Source organism: Amia ocellicauda, chromosome 2 (genome assembly GCF_036373705.1).
Source record: "Amia ocellicauda isolate fAmiCal2 chromosome 2, fAmiCal2.hap1, whole genome shotgun sequence".
In the NCBI taxonomy this organism is placed as follows: Eukaryota; Metazoa; Chordata; class Actinopteri; order Amiiformes; family Amiidae; genus Amia; species Amia ocellicauda.
In genome coordinates this window covers 1,737,494-1,756,263 of record NC_089851.1, presented here as the reverse complement: position 1 = coordinate 1,756,263, position 18,770 = coordinate 1,737,494, and the positions used below count along the sequence as shown (strand labels likewise).

The 18,770-nt window shown below is 44.6% G+C and overlaps 1 protein-coding gene across 1 annotated transcript; it reads left to right on the top strand.

Annotated features, from left to right (window-relative positions):
* Positions 1 to 3,555: 3,555 nt before the first annotated feature.
* On the top strand, positions 3,556 to 13,297 carry LOC136712055 (antigen WC1.1-like). Its single transcript, XM_066688692.1, has 11 exons — positions 3,556 to 3,850; positions 4,110 to 4,421; positions 5,023 to 5,337; positions 5,456 to 5,770; positions 5,963 to 6,277; positions 7,952 to 8,263; positions 8,381 to 8,428; positions 12,060 to 12,182; positions 12,460 to 12,558; positions 13,116 to 13,172; positions 13,290 to 13,297. Exons 1-11 carry the CDS (start codon positions 3,556 to 3,558, stop codon positions 13,295 to 13,297), a joined length of 2,199 nt encoding a protein of 732 aa, XP_066544789.1.
* Positions 13,298 to 18,770: the final 5,473 nt, after the last annotated feature.

The window sequence follows — 18,770 nt, the reverse complement described above, 5'->3', positions numbered from 1 at the left end:
GGGGCTAAATAAGAGAAATGGGCATGTCAATTTTTGTTAACAATGGCAGTTTCATATTACAATTAATTAATTGATGAATTCCCATTTTATGTTTCTATTTACATATGAACACATAAACATACTATGTGCCCTGCACTATTGTTTTAGCCCTGGTGTAACATTGGCCATGACCTCTTGTACATTCTTTTTAGTTACGTGTGTCTCAACCCTAAAGATGTTTTCTGTACTTGCTGCTTTTTAATTAAATGTTTCAGATGCACATACATTATTATTATTATTATTATTATTATTATTATTATTATTATTATTATTTGAAACTCTTGATATAATGAGTTCCTTCTGACCATTTCAATGCAGACTGTTCTCTAATTAACATGTATTACTTTATAGACTCCCCAGAAGGAAGGAAAGCGCTGAGCAGTGGAGGTAATACTACACTTAATTTGTTCTCTCAGCTGGACCAGTTCAACCTTTTTTCAAATTAAAAATATGAAAAACTTATATTTTTCTGCTCAGAAAACAAAACACTGGAGCTAGCAACATTAGGGAACAGATGTGGAGGAAAGCTGCAGGTGTCATACAGAGGCCAGTGGGGAACTGTGTGCAGCAATGGTTTCGGGCTTCAAGAAGCTCATGTGGTCTGCAGGCAGGCTGGTTGTGGAGAGGCGGAGACACTGATTACAATGAGAATCCCCAGTATTGATGTCCCCATCTGGCTGGACAGGGTGCGGTGCTCTGGGAACGAGTCGTCTCTCTTTGAGTGCGCCTCCGATCCTTGGGGCCACCATGACTGCGATCTCAGCATGGACACTCACATTATGTGTAAAGGTAATTCCTTTCAATGTGTTAAGACCAGAATAACAATACCTTACATGTGGTTAACCAGTTTAATATTGTCTGTTGATTAACAGAAATAGGAAGTCAGAGACTGGAAAAATGAATGTTGTGCTTTTTGAATTTTTGCTTGTTGAACAGACTCTTTCTTTGAATTGCTAAGTGTATAGTTGCATATCACCTTGCAGGAGATAGAAATCTAGTTTTACCCCACACACTGCTCTACCAGATCTGAACAACAAGAGAGGGACAGGGGGTGGGGGTTCTCTATACAGACATGCCCCCATGTGTAAACTTAGGGCTAGACCAGACCACAAATTTGACCCACCCAAGAATTACAAATTATGAAGTTGTACACAATCATTTTTTGACTTATGTATCATGTAAAGTGGTTTCTTAGAATAAATTGCAGTTGTGAATCTGAAAAGTTAAAAAGGTAACCACTGAATCACTATTGGCAATGATAGCATATCTTACTTCATGACTTTCTGTTGTGGTATTCATTCGAGTGCTGAATTGACCTGCAGGTGTTCTGGGCCGCCTCTCAGTAAACCAGGATACACAGTGCACACCAGCTACACAACATCAATGTAATGTACCTAGGTACATTATTATTTATTTATGTATTTATATCACTATTTATTGAATTTAATAATAATTAAAATGTATCATCATGAATAGGTTAATAAAGTTTATAGTATTGCAGTTGTCATGTTGGGAACGCCAGGGGTGATGAACCCAGGTGCAGAGCACAGGAGATAGGTCAGGTAAGGGAAGGAGTCAAGGACCAGCAAACAGGAACAATAAGGGCAGAGCAGTATACGTGGTCAAAGGAACTAGCAGATGGTCGAGAGATCGGGCGAACACACTGGTAAGGAGAATCCAAAAGTCAGAGGTCAAAAAAGCAAGCACAAGGGACTGGTACACTAGAAGGCTAAGGCTCAGAAATGTCACTAGAGAAAGAACAAGATTTCACAATAAGTGACATCGACAAAAGGAGTTATGTAAGTGAAGCAAGGGGAGGCAGGAGATGGAGGAGGGAGTGTAGTCCAATGGGAATAAAGAGTTGATTGAAGAAGTACACATGGTGACGAGGAATGTTAATTGGATACTTGCAAATGTTGCTGTGGAATGGGGATGATGATCTCTGGTGGTTGTGGGGTGAATGCATCACATCAGTAAATAAAGTGTCAACTATATTATTGGATCAGCACTTAGTACACAGCAATTCACAAGCTGTGCTTGATTGGTCTGGACCATTGTCTGCAGAATGTAAGAGCTGCAATCCCCTTCTGTGATCACAACAGATTGTAGATATAATTCCCTCCTGGAAGCCAAGACCATATGTACAAAATGAACAGGTCATTGAAGGGACACTTGGTGACATCTTGGTGACTTGGTGACTTGGTGAATTCTAGAAATCAAATTACTTCCTTGATGTGGTGCACATAGCTTTATACTGACCATGTGTATTTGGCAAAATATAAGGAAAACTGGTGTGCTGCCAATACAGGAATTATACAAAAGACAAGACAAGAGTCCTGAATTAAACAAGTATCACATTTTCCTCCTTTAAATAGTTTTCACAACAACATGTAATACATTTAAATTCTGTCTGATAGTTATTTCTTGTCCATCTTCTGACTACACAATGGGACTGATGGAATGAATGGTTTAACATGTTTTACCCTTCATTGTGAAATCAGTAGACATTATTACAGTGAGACGAAACAGATAGATTATGACTAAGAGGTCAGTTGAGGGGTGTCTTCCTTCCAGTTTATGAGAATTATAGAGGATAAACATCAAACATGAGCAGTCTCTATAACAGGAACTCTGTGTATTTACCTGACAGGAGCTGCACACTTTTCTTTAAAAAATGGAAGGAGTCCCTGTGCTGGACGGGTGGAGGTGAAGAGTGGAATGGTATCATTGACATTTTCTGATCATGTCATGGACAGAAATGTGGCTAATGTCCTGTGCAAAGAGGTTGGCTGTGGATCCATTTCATCAGTGAAAACAAACGCTCACTTTGGAGAAAACCCAATTGGTCTGTGGGATGTCAAAACTACTTGCAATGGGAGCGAGTCTTCTTTCTGGCAATGTTTTGCAGTGGCAGCATTTTATGAAGTGCCTCACAGTAAATCTAGTTTTGCTGGTATTGTATGCTCAGGTAAGTACCAGTCATTTAAAGCACTGTGCCATTATAAGTGTTGACTTTCCAGCTGTCCAATTGACCCTCAGGCAGGGGGGCCCTACTGTGGTCCAGCAGAGCCACCATCCAGTGGGTTTATACATCTCTGGATTATCAGCTTCTCAGGAACTTGGACATATTGTTGAATAAGCCCAATTAAAGCAATAATGACTCAAGCTAGCTAGGATAAAGCTCAGGTGGATTGAAAACCTGAAAACATTCTGGCCATCCATGAGCTGAGCTGAGTTCTAGTTAAACATCACTGGCTGAAAGGGTACTTTGCATTGCCACTGAAGTTAAAGAATTAAAGTAAGAGTTAAAAGTGTATTTCCCTACAGTGGACACTGTGTGCATTGTAATAATAACATGAACTCCCTTCAGTTAAATTCATAAGCTTGTTGCTAATCCAATATGTATTTTTTTCATAGGCAGTCTGTTCTGTTTCACACATATGAGATTTTATACCTTCCTTTTACCTTTTAAAAACATTTCCATTGCCTCTCTCAGCCCACAGGGAGCCCCGGATCATGGGCGGGGAGCAGCCCTGCTCTGGGAGAGTGGAGCTGCAGTTTGGGGACCAGTGGGGGACACTGTGTGACTCAGACTGGGACCTGCAGGACGCCAGTGTGGTGTGCAGACAGCTGCAGTGTGGGGAGGCAGTGGCCATACCTGGGGGTGCTCACTATGGTGAAGGGAGGGGCCCCGTGTGGGACGAACAGCTGGAATGTCGGGGCAACGAGTCCACTGTGTTCGAGTGTCCCGTCTCCACCAAGAAAGGGCCAAACTGCACCCACAGAAACGACGCCAGTGTCATTTGTTCAGGTAGGCTGACCTTGGGGTGTTTGTCTATATTGCTTTATTTCAGAGCTGTTGAGCGTGCTGGCATTGACTCACTAATGGCTGAAGGAACAATTTGCCTTCTGCACACTGAACACTTTCATCATTCTGATGCGACTGCATCTCAGTTTTGGTGGTTTGGGGAAAAAGTAGAATCTTGTATGACATATACCACATATTTTCTTTAAGTTTAACAGAGTGTGACTTTTGTAAACTCCACCAACGTGTCAGTGTGCTGTTCCAGGACAGGGGGGTCCCAGGCTGGTGGGGGGAGAGAGCCGGTGCTCGGGGCGAGTGGAGGTGCTTCGTGGGGCGCTCTGGGGCTCAGTCTGCGATCGCCACCTGGACCAGCAAACCGCTGATGTCATCTGCAGACACCTCCAGTGTGGGGGGGCCGCCGCCACCCCCAGAGGAGCCCCCTATGGAGCCGGGAGCGGCCCGCTGTGGAAGGACAGGTTCCAGTGCAGCGGGAGCGAGGGGCGCCTGGGGGACTGTCCTCTGTCCTGGGACCAGGAGGACTGTGGTCAGGGCAGTGTGGCCAGCGTGGTCTGCTCAGGTACAGCACCCTGCCTTCAGCACACACAGCACTGAGACTAAATTAATTGTGTGTATGTTTCAGTTGTGTTATTCCCATAATGGTGATAGAGTAAAATTCAATATTGCATAACTGGCCAAAGTCACATTTGACCCAAAGTAAAGTGATGCACATACAGACCCCAGTTTCTGACTGCATTGTGTGTATCTTCATACACTTCTTAGACAATTAAAGTAGTTGGTATTATAGAAAGATAGATAGAAACTCATTGCACAATTGGCCCAAGATAAGATTGCATACATGTTGAAGAACCCAGTAAAGAATTTAAGTCTTCCTGTCTGGAGAAACAACAAATCTATGAATAGATACTAAACAAACTAGGTAACTGTGGGGTATTTATCTGTTTGGGTGTTCCTCTTATCATAATAAACAGAAGTCAAAGTGGAGAGAGGAATGTCTAGAGGCTATGCCCTGAACAACTGCCTTTGTGGCTGTCACTAGCTCGATAAATCTAATTTGCTTGGTCTGCATTCTATTATTATTATTATAAGACATTATACCGGCTCTTCAATTGTCTGTACTTGTGGTTTCATATTAAGTGAGGTGCTGGTGTATTTTCCAGACGCAGACTGGCAGGTGCGTCTACGGGGCACAGACAGTCGCTGTGAGGGGAGGCTGGAGGTTTTGTGGAACGGCTCGTGGGGACGAGTCTTAGACTCCCAGTGGGATCTCCAGGACGCCAGCGCTGTCTGCACAAACCTGCACTGCGGCCGCGCGCTGCTGGCCTCTAACTCCACTGAGTACGGCCATGGAGACGGGCCCGTGGTGCTGACTGCGGTGGAGTGTACCGGACAGGAACCTGCGCTGCAGAACTGCACCCTCACACTGAGCTCTGGACCGGGCAGCACCAGTGGGGGGGTGGGGGTGCGCTGCTCAGGTAGGCGCTCAGTGACTGGGGGGTGGGGCTGGATTTTGTGTTGCTCTCTCACACTTGTCAACACTCACACTCCAGCACTTTGGGGATGCTCCACTAACCCTTTGCTTGCTGTTGACAGAGCACTGGCGGCTGCGTCTGGCCGGCGGGGGCAGTCAGTGTGCCGGGAGAGTCGAGGTGTACCATGGCGGCGCCTGGGGCTCGGTGTGCGATGACCTCTGGGACCTGGCCGACGCCAGTGTGGTGTGCAGACAGCTGGGCTGCGGCCAGGCGCTGAGAGCCACGGGGTCGGCTGAGTTCGGGGGGGGCTCCGGGCCCGTCTGGCTGGATGACGTCAGTTGCCGTGGCAATGAGACGGCACTGTGGGACTGCCCCAGAGCATCCTGGGAGAGGCGCAACTGCAGACACAAGGAGGATGCTGGGGTGGTGTGTTCAGGTAAGCCTCACAGTGAGCAGCTGAAGTTCATTTGGTCATTTGATGTCTAGTGTGTCTCTGATGATGTTGGCTATAACAGTGATGGCACCACTAGCCCTTCGAGACGTTCATTGGGAATCCCTCCGTGCCTCTGGACTCCAGCGCGGTTCATGGATCAGAGTCTCATGCTGCGCTGTGTCTTGATCCCTGCAGAGCACAAGGAGCTGCGCCTGGTCAGTGCTGAGCACCACTGTGCTGGGAGACTGGACATCCTGTACAATGGCACCTGGGGCAGCGTGTGTTCCAATGGGATGAAGCCCTTCACCGTCGCCTTGGTGTGTCAGCAGCTGCAGTGCGGAGACAGCGGCTCTCTGCAGGACGGGGAGCAGTATGAAATGGGCTCTGGTCCTAAATGGTTAGACCAGGTGGATTGCAGAGGGCACGAGTCTGTCCTGTGGCAGTGCCCTGCTGCACCATGGGGGCACAATGACTGCCAGGACTCTGAGGTGGCGGATATTCAGTGTGCAAGTGAGAAGAGACCGTCTATCTCTCGATCAATTCTTCTATTGATCTGTCGATATAAAACTCATTATGAAATGCACGTTTCCTGTTCCACAGAGGTCACCAGAAAGCCTGCAGTCACAACTGCTCCTGAGGACACAGACAAGGAGATAGCTGATTGTAAAGGTGACATTTTAAATCAATCTGTCAAATGCATCTATGTAAAAATATATTCAGTATATATACACTCACCTAAAGGATTATTAGGAACACCATACTAATACTGTGTTTGACCCCCTTTCGCCTTCAGAACTGCCTTAATTCTACGTGGCATTGATTCAACAAGGTGCTGAAAGCATTCTTTAGAAATGTTGGCCCATATTGATAGGATAGCATCTTGCAGTTGATGGAGATTTGTGGGATGCACATCCAGGGCACGAAGCTCCCGTTCCACCACATCCCAAAGATGCTCTATTGGGTTGAGATCTGGTGACTGTGGGGGCCAGTTTAGTACAGTGAACTCATTGTCATGTTCAAGAAACCAATTTGAAATGATTCCACCTTTGTGACATGGTGCATTATCCTGCTGGAAGTAGCCATCAGAGGATGGGTACATGGTGGTCATAAAGGGATGGATATGGTCAGAAACAATGCTCAGGTAGGCCGTGGCATTTAAACGATGCCCAATTGGCACTAAGGGGCCTAAAGTGTGCCAAGAAAACATCCCCCACACCATTACACCACCACCACCAGCCTGCACAGTGGTAACAAGGCATGATGGATCCATGTTCTCATTCTGTTTACGCCAAATTCTGACTCTACCATCTGAATGTCTGACTCATCAGACCAGGCAACATTTTTCCAGTCTTCAACTGTCCAATTTTGGTGAGCTTGTGCAAATTGTAGCCTCTTTTTCCTATTTGTAGTGGAGATGAGTGGTACCCGGTGGGGTCCTCTGCTGTTGTAGCCCATCCGCCTCAAGGTTGTACGTGTTGTGGCTTCACAAATGCTTTGCTGCATACCTCGGTTGTAACGAGTGGTTATTTTAGTCAAAGTTGCTCTTCTATCAGCTTGAATCAGTCGGCCCATTCTCCTCTGACCTCTAGCATCAACAAGGCATTTTCGCCCACAGGACTGCCGCATACTGGATGTTTTTCCCTTTTCACACCATTCTTTGTAAACCCTAGAAATGGTTGTGCGTGAAAATCCCAGTAACTGAGCAGATTGTGAAATACTCAGACCGGCCCGTCTGGCACCAACAACCATGCCACGCTCAAAATTGCTTAAATCACCTTTCTTTCCCATTCAGACATTCAGTTTGGAGTTCAGGAGATTGTCTTGACCAGGACCACACCCCTAAATGCATTGAAGCAACTGCCATGTGATTGGTTGGTTAGATAATTGCATTAATGAGAAATTGAACAGGTGTTCCTAATAATCCTTTAGGTGAGTGTATATCTGCAATATATATATATATGCATTTATATATATATTTATATATATATTTTATATATATATTTTCTTATTAGAAATATTATTTATTCCTTCAAATGTCTCAGGTTGGCAACAATCTGTTGTGTAATTGTGACGACTCGAGTCCCACATATTCCCAGCATCCAGGCAGTCAGGCTTCATCACCTCTCATTTCCCAGGGCTCCCCAGGGCTGTAAATGCTCTAAACTGTCTCTCCATGGTGTCCAGGGCCGCGGCTGAGGCTGGTGGGGCCAGAGGGCCGGTGCTCGGGCAGGGTGGAGGTGTGTCTCAGGGGGGTCTGGGGGACGGTGTGCGACGACTCCTGGGATCTCCAGGACGCCCGTGTGGTGTGCAGAGAGCTGGGCTGTGGCTCCGCCATCTCCGCACCCCAGGAGGCCCATTGGGGTGAAGGTAACGGGACACTGTGGCTGGATGAGGTGAGCTGCAGGGGCACAGAGAGGGCTCTGCTGGAGTGCCACTCCTCCCTCCCAGGGAGCCATGATTGCACACACAAGGAGGACGCCGCTGTGCTCTGCGCAGGTACGCTCTGGACTCGGGGCTGGAGGCCGTTCGGCTCACCTTCAGTCCAGCAGCAGGTGGCTTATTGCTGAGGATCATCGTCATATGAGTTTGTGATGAAGTGTCTCTGTGTTGCAGGACCTGATGCCCCTGTCACTTCGGCCCCTGTGGCTGATCCAGCAGAAGGTACAGTTCAGGCTCTCAGTGCAGTCGCTCCGTATTGTGTTCATATCCGTAAGGCTGGGTCCTTGTTCAGCATTGACGTCTCCTGTTTCACATCAGTGGCGCTTGTCTCTGTAAATGGTGAAGCAGAAATGAAATTGACACTGAAAATTGAAAATGAACTTTAAAAATGTTAGTTATTCATGATTGTGTTATTGCCTGTGTTTGACTGAAGTGTGTCGTTGCAGGAGAACGGACAGGGTGGATTGTGGGTCTGATTGTGTGCTGTGTGACTCTGGGGCTGCCTCTGTGTGCGGTGTCAGCGGCTCTCTTCATTCAAACACACCGCAGACACACAGGTAGGCTGGCACTGCACACAACTCATGTCATTCACCACTAATGTGTCATTAACACACACTTTCTTACAGGACATTAGTGCTGAAGTTGTGAGTGTTTTCTCCGCAGGTGTGTCTAAGGAGTATGAAGCTGTTTATGAGGAGATTGATCAGAAGTCCCATCTGGATCGGTCGCACACAAGGAAACTCTCAGGTTTGAAATAAATTGTGTGACTGTAATCTGTGTTCAGTCAGTACAATCAACTGTAAATCCATCTTTTTGTGTTGAATTCTTTTTCTTGCATTGATTTGTTTGATTGATGTCATGATTTGAGTCTTTAAATAATATGTACTTTTCAGGAAAAGTAAATTGATCAACTATGGATCAGTTGAAAGCCCTTAAACACTGCAATGTGTTTGTAAAGATGCCTCTCTCTGATGACCCCCATTGAGCAGAGCGCCGCAGTGTCTCTGTGCAGTGACTGTGTCTCCTCTTCCAGGAGTGACAGTGGAGACGCCAGTGTCCCGCTCTGAGACCCACAGCAGCACGGCTCAGAAAGCTGCAGCAGCAGCACAGGCAGCCGCATTATTACACACCGGAGAAACACACACTGGCTGTACAGGTCCGTCTCTGACTGCATGTGAGGGCTCGACTCTTTACACGTGTATTAACCCGTGTCTCTGTGTGTTCTCATGGCTGCCGTGTCTCAGTGTGTTCTCATGGCTGCTGTGTCTCAGTGTGTTCTCATGGCTGCTGTGTCTCAGTGTGTTCTCATGGCTGTTTCTCAGTATGTTCTCATGGCTGTGTCTCAGTGTAATGAGTGTAATGGCTGTTCTATCTGTAGCTGAACCTCCAGAAGATGGATATGATGATGTAGCTGACTCTGTACAACCAGGTAAGAAAGATTTGATTTAAATATTGCCCTCTGACTTCCAGTCTCATTATGAAATATTAAGTTTAACAATTTGTGATGTGCTTTGAAACATGAATGTGTGACACAGTTCTTACTAAACCCTGAATGATAAACACACATTAATCTGGAGGTAAAGGACATGCTTGTGAATACACAGACACTACAGGAACCTCAGCTACTGCAGACAATCTCTGGACTTTGTCCAATTTAAAGGCACATACTGTGAGGAGAAAAAGTATTTGATTCCCTATCAATCAGCAAGATTTCTGGCTCCCAGGTGTCTTTTATACAGGTAACGAGCTGAGATTAGGAGCACTCTCTTAAAGGGAGTGCTCCTAATCTCAGCTCGTTACCTGTATAAAAGACACCTGTCCACAGAAGCAATCAATCAATCAGATTCCAAACTCTCCACCATGGCCAAGACCAAAGAGCTGTCCAAGGATGTCAGGGACAAGATTGTAGACCTACACAAGGCTGGAATGGGCTACAAGACCATCGCCAAGCAGCTTGGTGAGATGGTGACAACAGTTGGTGCGATTATTCGCAAATGGAAGAAACGCAAAATAACTGTCAGTCTCCCTCGGTCTGGGGCTCCATGCAAGATCTCACTTCGTGGAGTTTCAATGATCATGAGAACGGTGAGGAATCAGCCCAGAACTACACGGGAGGATCTTGTTAATGATCTCAAGGCAGCTGGGACCATAGTCACCAAGAAAACAATTGGTAACACACTACGCCGTGAAGGACTGAAATCCTGCAGCGCCCACAAGGTCCCCCTGCTCAAGAAAGCACATGTACAGGCCCGTCTGAAGTTTGCCAATGAACATCTGAATAATTCAGAGGAGAACTGGGTGAAAGTGTTGTGGTCAGATGAGACCAAAATCGAGCTCAACTCAACTCGCTGTGTTTGGAGGAGGAGGAATGACCCCAAGAACACCATCCCCACCGTCAAACATGGAGGTGGAAACATTATGCTTTGGGGGTGTTTTTCTGCTAAGGGGACAGGACAACTGCACCGCATCAAAGGGACAATGGACGGGGCCATGTACCGTCAAATCTTGGGTGAGAACCTCCTTCCCACAGCCAGGGCATTGAAAATGTGTCGTGGATGGGTATTCCAGCATGACAATGACCCAAAACACACAGCCAAGGCAACAAAGGAGTGGCTCAAGAAGAAGCACATTTAAGGATCTGCAAAGAGGAGTGGGACTAAATCCCTCCTTAGATGTGTACAAACTTGGTGGCCAACTACAAGAAACGTCTGACCTCTGTGATCACCAACAAGGGTTTTGCCACCAAGTAACAACGATGAGACCGAATACAGAGAGGAGGTAAGTGGCTTGGCTACATGATGCCAGGATAACAACCCCTCTCTCAATGTCTACAAGACTAAGGAGATGATCGTGGACTTCAGGAATCGGCAGAGGGGGATCATGACCCTATACACATCGATGGAGCTGAAGTAGAGAGAGTCTCCGACTTCAAGTTCCTCGGTGTGTTCATCCAAGATGACCTCACCTGGTCCAGGCAAGCAGACTCGGCGGTAAAAACTGCCTAAAAGCACCTATACTTTCTGAGGAGACTCAAGAAGTTTGGCATGTCTGCAAAAACTCTCACCAACTTTTACAGATGCACCATTAAGAGTATCCTCTCAGGCTGCTCCGCTGCTGACCGCAAGGCCCTGCAGAGGGTGGTGAAGTCAGTGGAGCACATCGTCGGCTGCCATCTCCCTACTATACACGATGCCTGAGGAAAGCATGGAACATCATAAAAGACTACAGCCACCCAGGCTATGGTCTGTTCACACTGCTGCCGTCTGATAGACGTTACCAGAGCATTAGGACACGTACTTCCAGACTCACAAACAGTTTTTACCCCCAGACCATAAGGCTCCTCAACCAGCATCACTGATCTATTGATCACATGAACACTTCATATGCTCTGGTCACTTTCTATGTACATTCATGTACATTAGCACATTTTAATGTATCCATGTATCCAAATATAGCACTTATATTTATAATATTTATGATTTTTACTTATACTGTCCATATTCCTATTTCTACATTAGTTACTATTGTTATGTATATTTTGTATTTTCTGTTATTATTTTTTTGCTTTATATATTTTTTAATTACAACGTAGATGTCGCATGCCAAGTCACAAGAATTTAATTGTTCAGAATGACACATGTTATTCGGTGCACTTGACAAATAAAAGACTTTGACTTTGACTTTGAACACATGTTCATTCTGAATGCCCTGCTCTGATGTCTCAGTATTTCGTGCTGCTCAGTTCTCAGAGCTCCGTGTCTCAGTGTACAGACCTGTGAGAATCACTACAGTGACAGTATTGATCAGTGCGCCTCTTCAATAGGATTGTGTTTGTCTGTCACTGTCCTCCCAGAAGCTGGATATGATGATGTCGGCGGCGGCGACTCCAGAGGGACAGAGGACAGGGAGTCGCAGCTCGACGCAGATTATGATGATATTGAAGAGCAGGACGGTGTCAGTGAGGGTGGGGGCGGCGGTACGTTACCTGTGGTTCTGCACAGCACACCTCCTATCGCACTCTAACACTGACAGATAGGGGCTGTAGATCAGGATTGGGCCCCCTAGGTCCTGTACCATACCGCTGGCCAATTTAATTCTCAGGCAGAGAGGCCTCTCAGGGAGGAGCGCTCCGGGTCCAGGTGAGCAGCGGCTCGATCCACAGAGACCAGGGCTTCTGTGTGAGGGGGCTGCTGCTCTGTGGGTGGTCTTAGGTGTCCTCAGGCATTGACACGTGTCTGTCTCTGCTGCAATAGGAGGCGGAGCTGCGGCCTCACAGGGGAAAAGCTCTCAGGGCTCAGCGTGCGGCCCGGAGGCGCCGGATCCTGAAGAGAAGCACTGTGCCAATGAAACAGGTCTGCTGGCTCTGGCTGTCTGTCGGCAGGATAGAGAGTCACTGCAATATTGAACATGATTTCATGATTATTAAGGATGTAGAGAAGTTGTTCTAATCAAGTAAGACTGAGAACCAGGTTTTCATGTGGAATAAAACAAAATTAACATTTCTGCTTGTCTTTTCATAAACTAGGGTGACAGCACAGATGTGATTAAAATGTATCTGACAAAGTGATACATAATCATATTTTCTGAAATCTTCCTCTAAATTAGAAGTTAGAAAAATCTTGCTGATCCTGGATAATAAAACTGTGATGTCAAGAAAACATTATTTCACCACTTGAGTTATTTACAGCATGATCTCTGTGTGTTTGTTCATCTCTGACATGCTCTCTGTGTGTTTGTTCATCTCTGACATGCTCTCTGTGTGTTTGTTCATATCTGACATGATCTCTGTGTGTTTGTTCATCTCTGACATGATCTCTGTGTGTTTGTTCATCTCTGACATGATCTCTGTGTGTTTGTTCATCTCTGACATGATCTCTGTGTGTTTGTTCATCTCTGACATGCTCTGCAGGTGTTTCTCTGTATGATGATATTGGAAACTACCTGGACGAGTTGGACACAGCGGCAGGTAAAGTGTCTAATGGTTTAGCATGACTGGAGCAAGACTGTTTGAGCAGCCCAGTGCCTGCTCTCTAACCACCTCCCCCTCTGATCCGCCTCTCTCTCTCTCTCTCTCTCTCTGCAGGGCCCTGAATGCTGGCCAGTCCCTCTCTGTCTCCTCTGTGCCAGAGGCTGTGTGAGATACAGGGGCAGAGGGACATCGCTGAGTCCTGCAACAGGGATCACATTCTCAGGACAGACAGACATTTTTCTGAATAATGATTGCTGTCCATTAGATTTATTTTATCTTTCCATTTGTCTTAGTAAAGAATGTAACTGTGTGAATGTATTTCCCTGGATTTGTCCTGTATTACGTTTAATTTAGCTGTTGTTATTAGTAATATATCAATTATTTTTAATTGTATCCAACTGTTATATTTGCTATGGTTTCAATATAGAGCTGTGTGCTTAACTGTCTGATATTAACTGTACCGATTAGTCAGTGCCAGTGAATTGTGCTGTGTGTGTGTGTCAGTGTCAGGAGCACCTGCTCAGAGATTGTGGTCTGTGGTTTAGGTTTGTACCCGACCGCACAGACCTCATCAGGATCATGCAAATCTTAGCAGTTAGTTCAAATTTTAAAGATCTTTAAATGTAATGTAATATTAAATTGCCTTATTGTCTTATTATCATATTTTGTCTTAATACATTTAAATAAACAAAATTACAGAGTATTACAATTTGGAGCAACAACCGTGAAAAATATTCTCGGACGAAAGGATTTTGAAATAATCTCTTATCACTTGCAAACAGGCTCTTTAAATTGCAGCAGACTCATTCAATTTGAATGAAGTCACATCAGTTTAATGAATGTACTCCTGTTTTATGTGTGCTGTATTAAATTTACTGAATTTGTTTTAGTCTTCAGCTTAATCTTAGCTTAAATGCATTATATCTTCATTACTCATATAACTGCATTGCTTCAAACATTAGATTTTTTGTTAGCTTTTTTCGCTTTAACCTATGTTCTTACTAAAGCTTTGTGAGCAGTTCACTTAAACTTTAATAAAAACGGACTGCCATTTCTGTTTTGTCCATTGAATGCTGACTGTTATTCATTTCCCATGTTGTGTGTGTTGAGTCTGCAGTTTAATAGTAGTAATATAGGCAGTTAATCTGCCAAAATATTCTAACATCGCAGGGGTTCTCCATCGTGAGTCTTCAGGATCACTACACTACACTGCTAAAGCAGTTTCCTTATTTTTTCCTTTTGGTGGTTTAAATAAAAAATCACAGCTTAATGTTGCCACCTGCTGTTCATTTTTATATAGCCATTATTACATAATGTAGCTCACAAGTGCCTGCCCAGAATACTAAGATCAGAAGAGGCAGAGCAGAGAATGACTTGAGACAGAAATATCATGCTTCGACCAGGGAGGGAAGCAGTGTATCCACTGACGTCTGTACCCTGTAACAATGGGTGAATGCATCTGTAACACATACACACACGCAGATTAACAGAGCAGTGTTGAACTGTCAACATGGAACTGCAGGAGAAATACAAATATACACAAGCAGGAACGGGACAGTCGGGTGCTGGACAAACATGATGTGAGGGATTTCTTACAGTCTTTAAAGAAAAAACATGTAAGGGTCCCAGGGGAATGTGTCAATATATGGAGATGAACCACAGGTTTCATAGGCAGCTGAACACTTATGAAAAAGGCCCTGGAGAATTAAGATTTGGAGAACACGGCTGGGCGTAGTCTGTCCATCTCAATTTCCACACAGGACCATGAACCTTAGTGGGGAGCTGCAGCAGAGTAATCATACAAAATGGCTACTAGCAATAATAAACCTAATAATAGACTGTGATTCTGCCACACACACAGAGTTGTGGTCCTTCTTGGTGTAGGGTGGGGGGGGGTTCATATAATAAAAGGGGGAAACACTTGCATTGTTGCTTTTTACACTGTTGTTATCTTTGCTGATTTCCCTCTTGGTCACAAACAAAATAGGGGCTGGGGGATAAAAATGGTGATAACTTTGTATAATCTTTGTATAATTCGGAAAAGCATCTTCCTCTGTGCCTCATCCACAGTGGCGGGGCAAGCAGACAACGAGATCAGGGCAGCTGTTCAGGAGGGAAAACATAATACAAATACCCAGCATTAGTCAGCCTGTCGAGCAGCAGAACAGATTAACAATGTGTGGAGGAGCAGCATTGTAATCCAGACTGTGCCACGGCAAACACAGGGCTCAGCCCACAGGAAAAAAACAGCAGAGAGAGAATAACAAACACGCAAACAACCCCACAGAGCATGCAGGTCACTGCAGAGATTAACAGTAGGCCTGGTAGGACAGGGGGGACGTGGCGTTGTCAGACTTGTTGTTGAGTTCAGATACCACATTAGCCTAGCAACTGAAAGAGGAGAAATAGCAAAGAAAAAACAAAACCAGGGTACAAACATAAACAGATCAGCCCCCCTGCCTTTCTGACCGTGTCACTGACATCCCTCCATCCCACATTTGTCCAGAGGGATCGAGGTTCGAGACAGAGTTCGCTGTAGAGTAATTTCCTTCATATTTGTCTTCTCTCCAGTTTGTTCTGTGACACTTTTCATCTCAGTGAGCAAGATTTCTGTCTTTTCTATTTTTCAATTATTTCTTTTTTGTTTGAGACCTACAGTGCAATTCCTATCTCCCCTTTGTGAACAATGTAATCAGTGTTTTCCTGTAATTAACTGCCGTTCCCTAAATAACTGCTGACCTCTGGGTTTGAAACCACGTCAACACAAATTAGAGTAATTACCATCACAGGCCTGACGGGAGGAACAGCAGCCCGTATGTTCACTGCCGCACACTTATCACTGTACCTCTGTGACTATACATGGGCCATATCTGTTCAAGCACATACTATAAATCACATATGAGAAACCAGCCAATCACAGAGCAGCATTTCCAAATGTTCCTATACCTCTCATCTTGTGTATTAATGCCGTCCCATGTGGAGAATTATCAGGGTTTTAAAATTCTTCAGTTACCAGCAATGTTTCAGGACAATGCGAGTGGATCCAATTTCAGAGGATGTACATTTGTTTGAAAAGTTTTGTTGCATTTAACCAGCATGGAAACAACACAGATCTGCTACTGTAGGATGTTGGACCAAAACATTTTTAGATGGAGAGAAAGGGGGTTGATTGTTAAATTTAACAAAAGTAAACATTTTTTTTTCCACTGTAAAGATATTTGTGTCTCTAATCCTTATGTGTGAGATTTATGAATAGCTAGGTCATGTGAAAAGTATATCTTATTGTATAAGTCTTATGTACAGTTTTTGCAGCCAGAACCACTCAGCTCTGCGGTAATCTCACCCAACTGCAGATGACATCTCTTATTCAATAAGAGACAATCTTTTAACCTATACATTTGAACTGTTTCCAAAACCGTCCTGCCTAAGGCCCACCTCACCCACCCAAATCAACCCACCCATGAATCCCAATTACAAAAAATGTACCCTAGCATGTTTTGATTTATAAATATTATAAAGTGCTAACACTCAATTAAACGGCAGTAGGGTACAGATTTGTACTTTGCGATTCACAGACAGGTCAGAGTTTTCATTTGGTCTGGCCCTTAGGCTGAAATCCTTTCTGTACGCAGTCTACTAAGTGTACTCAGCGCTGATGAAATGCCTTTAAAATCTTGGCTTGAATAATTACAAGCTGTTACTTTTGTTTCTATTTCAAAATAAACAAAATCAAAGCTTACCAAGTTAATTTGTGTAGAGATATATATGAGAAAATGTTGCCTGATATTAGAATAGCATTTTTTTATTAATATTAATGTCATCCGTAGAAACAAACCCTGCAAGCAGACTTCTTGTTTTAAGAGACTTTTTCTGAATGAAGTGGAAAAGGACTAAATGATTAATCTCTGTGGCAGATTTTTCTTCTTCAGTAAAGTTGGAACTGACTAACCCTGTGCTCGTTTGTTTCTCTTTCTTGGAAAACATTGAGTTTATGGGGTAGAGATGGCAAGAGAGAGGTGCCCTGCCCAGCACGGAGTGACTGAAGCCTGTGTCTGTCTGCCCATCCTCTCGGCCCAGGAATTCGTGCTGGGGCCCCAGGGCAAAGCATGTTACATCCGCTCCCAAAAGCTGGGCCACAGAAAGAGACAGGGGGACAGAGCAAGGCACTCTCACACAATCCTGGGCAAGATGAGAGGAGCACGCTGAGAAACACAATGTTTTGGTTTGTTTGTTTGTTTGCCAGTTGTTGTTTTTAAACTCTGATTCTCGAGACTCATTGTGGCAGATGAACCATCATCCGCTTACTGATTCGCTAGAATTAAATCCCAGACACTCACGCACAAACACATTGCACCCCTACTGTACACTCTTACCCCTTTGTCAGGCACATATGTCCCTATCCCACACATCTTACATCACTGTGCCCCCGCCACTGAGTTTGTGTAAATTAGTTATTTGTTAACCTGAAGAAAACAATAACTGTGCTTTAAGATATTGTTTTTGATGCTTAATTGGTTAATGTACTTTAAAAAAACATTTTTTGCTTTGTATTTTGTTTTTCTAGGGGTGTAAGAAGGTATTGTTTTTTTTTGTTTATTGAGCCGGTTACCTGTTTATTTTACTGAATCCAATCAATTGCATGTTATATTTTTAGGTTTCATTGCTCTGTTAGCTGATCATCAGGTATGAGACTCCAGTAGGGGTCGATCAGTCCAACTTGGGGGTGGGGGATGGAATTGTGATGCAATTATTTTTCTTCTTTTGGTTCTTATGGACCTGGCATCCAAACAAAAGTATTTTATTTTCTATATGAGAATAGCACCACTACATAAGCATATACATTAACATCCCTTTCCCACTTGCGGCACCAATTCCCTCCTTTGCTTCTCGTTCACAATGTAACTGTGCTTCACTCCGGTCCTGCTGTGTCTTCCTATCACACAGTCCAACCCCTGCTAGAAAGACACCCGGGTAGCTATGCAAAGGCATTCAATGACGACAGCAGCTCAGATCTTCAGAAGGCCACATTTTCTTAATTTCTCTACTTGCCATCTCTTGTCTTTGGCTCTCGTTGTGTGCGAGCTGCTGCACAGAAGCCTCCGTCTGTTGTGCCCAATTCGTTGTTCCCTGCACTCGGATTCTGTATTTCCCCAGGCCTCCCCCTGGCTCCTCACCCTCCAAGAGCAAACCCTCAGTTTTTGGTTTCTCTGGATTGAAAACAAGGTCTAATTATATCTCCATTCATCTGTTCATCTGAGGACATTAGTAGTGTCTCTGCCCCTGGAGCTTGCCACCTGGGTCCTGAGATACAGAGACTGCATGTCACTTTAGGCAGTCCGAGAACATATTATTATATCTTGTTACACTAGAGCCCTGTACACACACACACACACACACATATATATATATATATATATATATATATATGAAATGAGTATACTTCACTTACAGGATCAGATCACGGACGGTTTTACTCAGAGGTCCCTTTAAACCATAACCTGCCTGAGACCCAGGAAAGAGGGTTAAGCTGGCTACGTTAAGTGATTAATTATTCCAATTAACCAATTAAGATCTCAGGATGGAATGGGAGCCAGA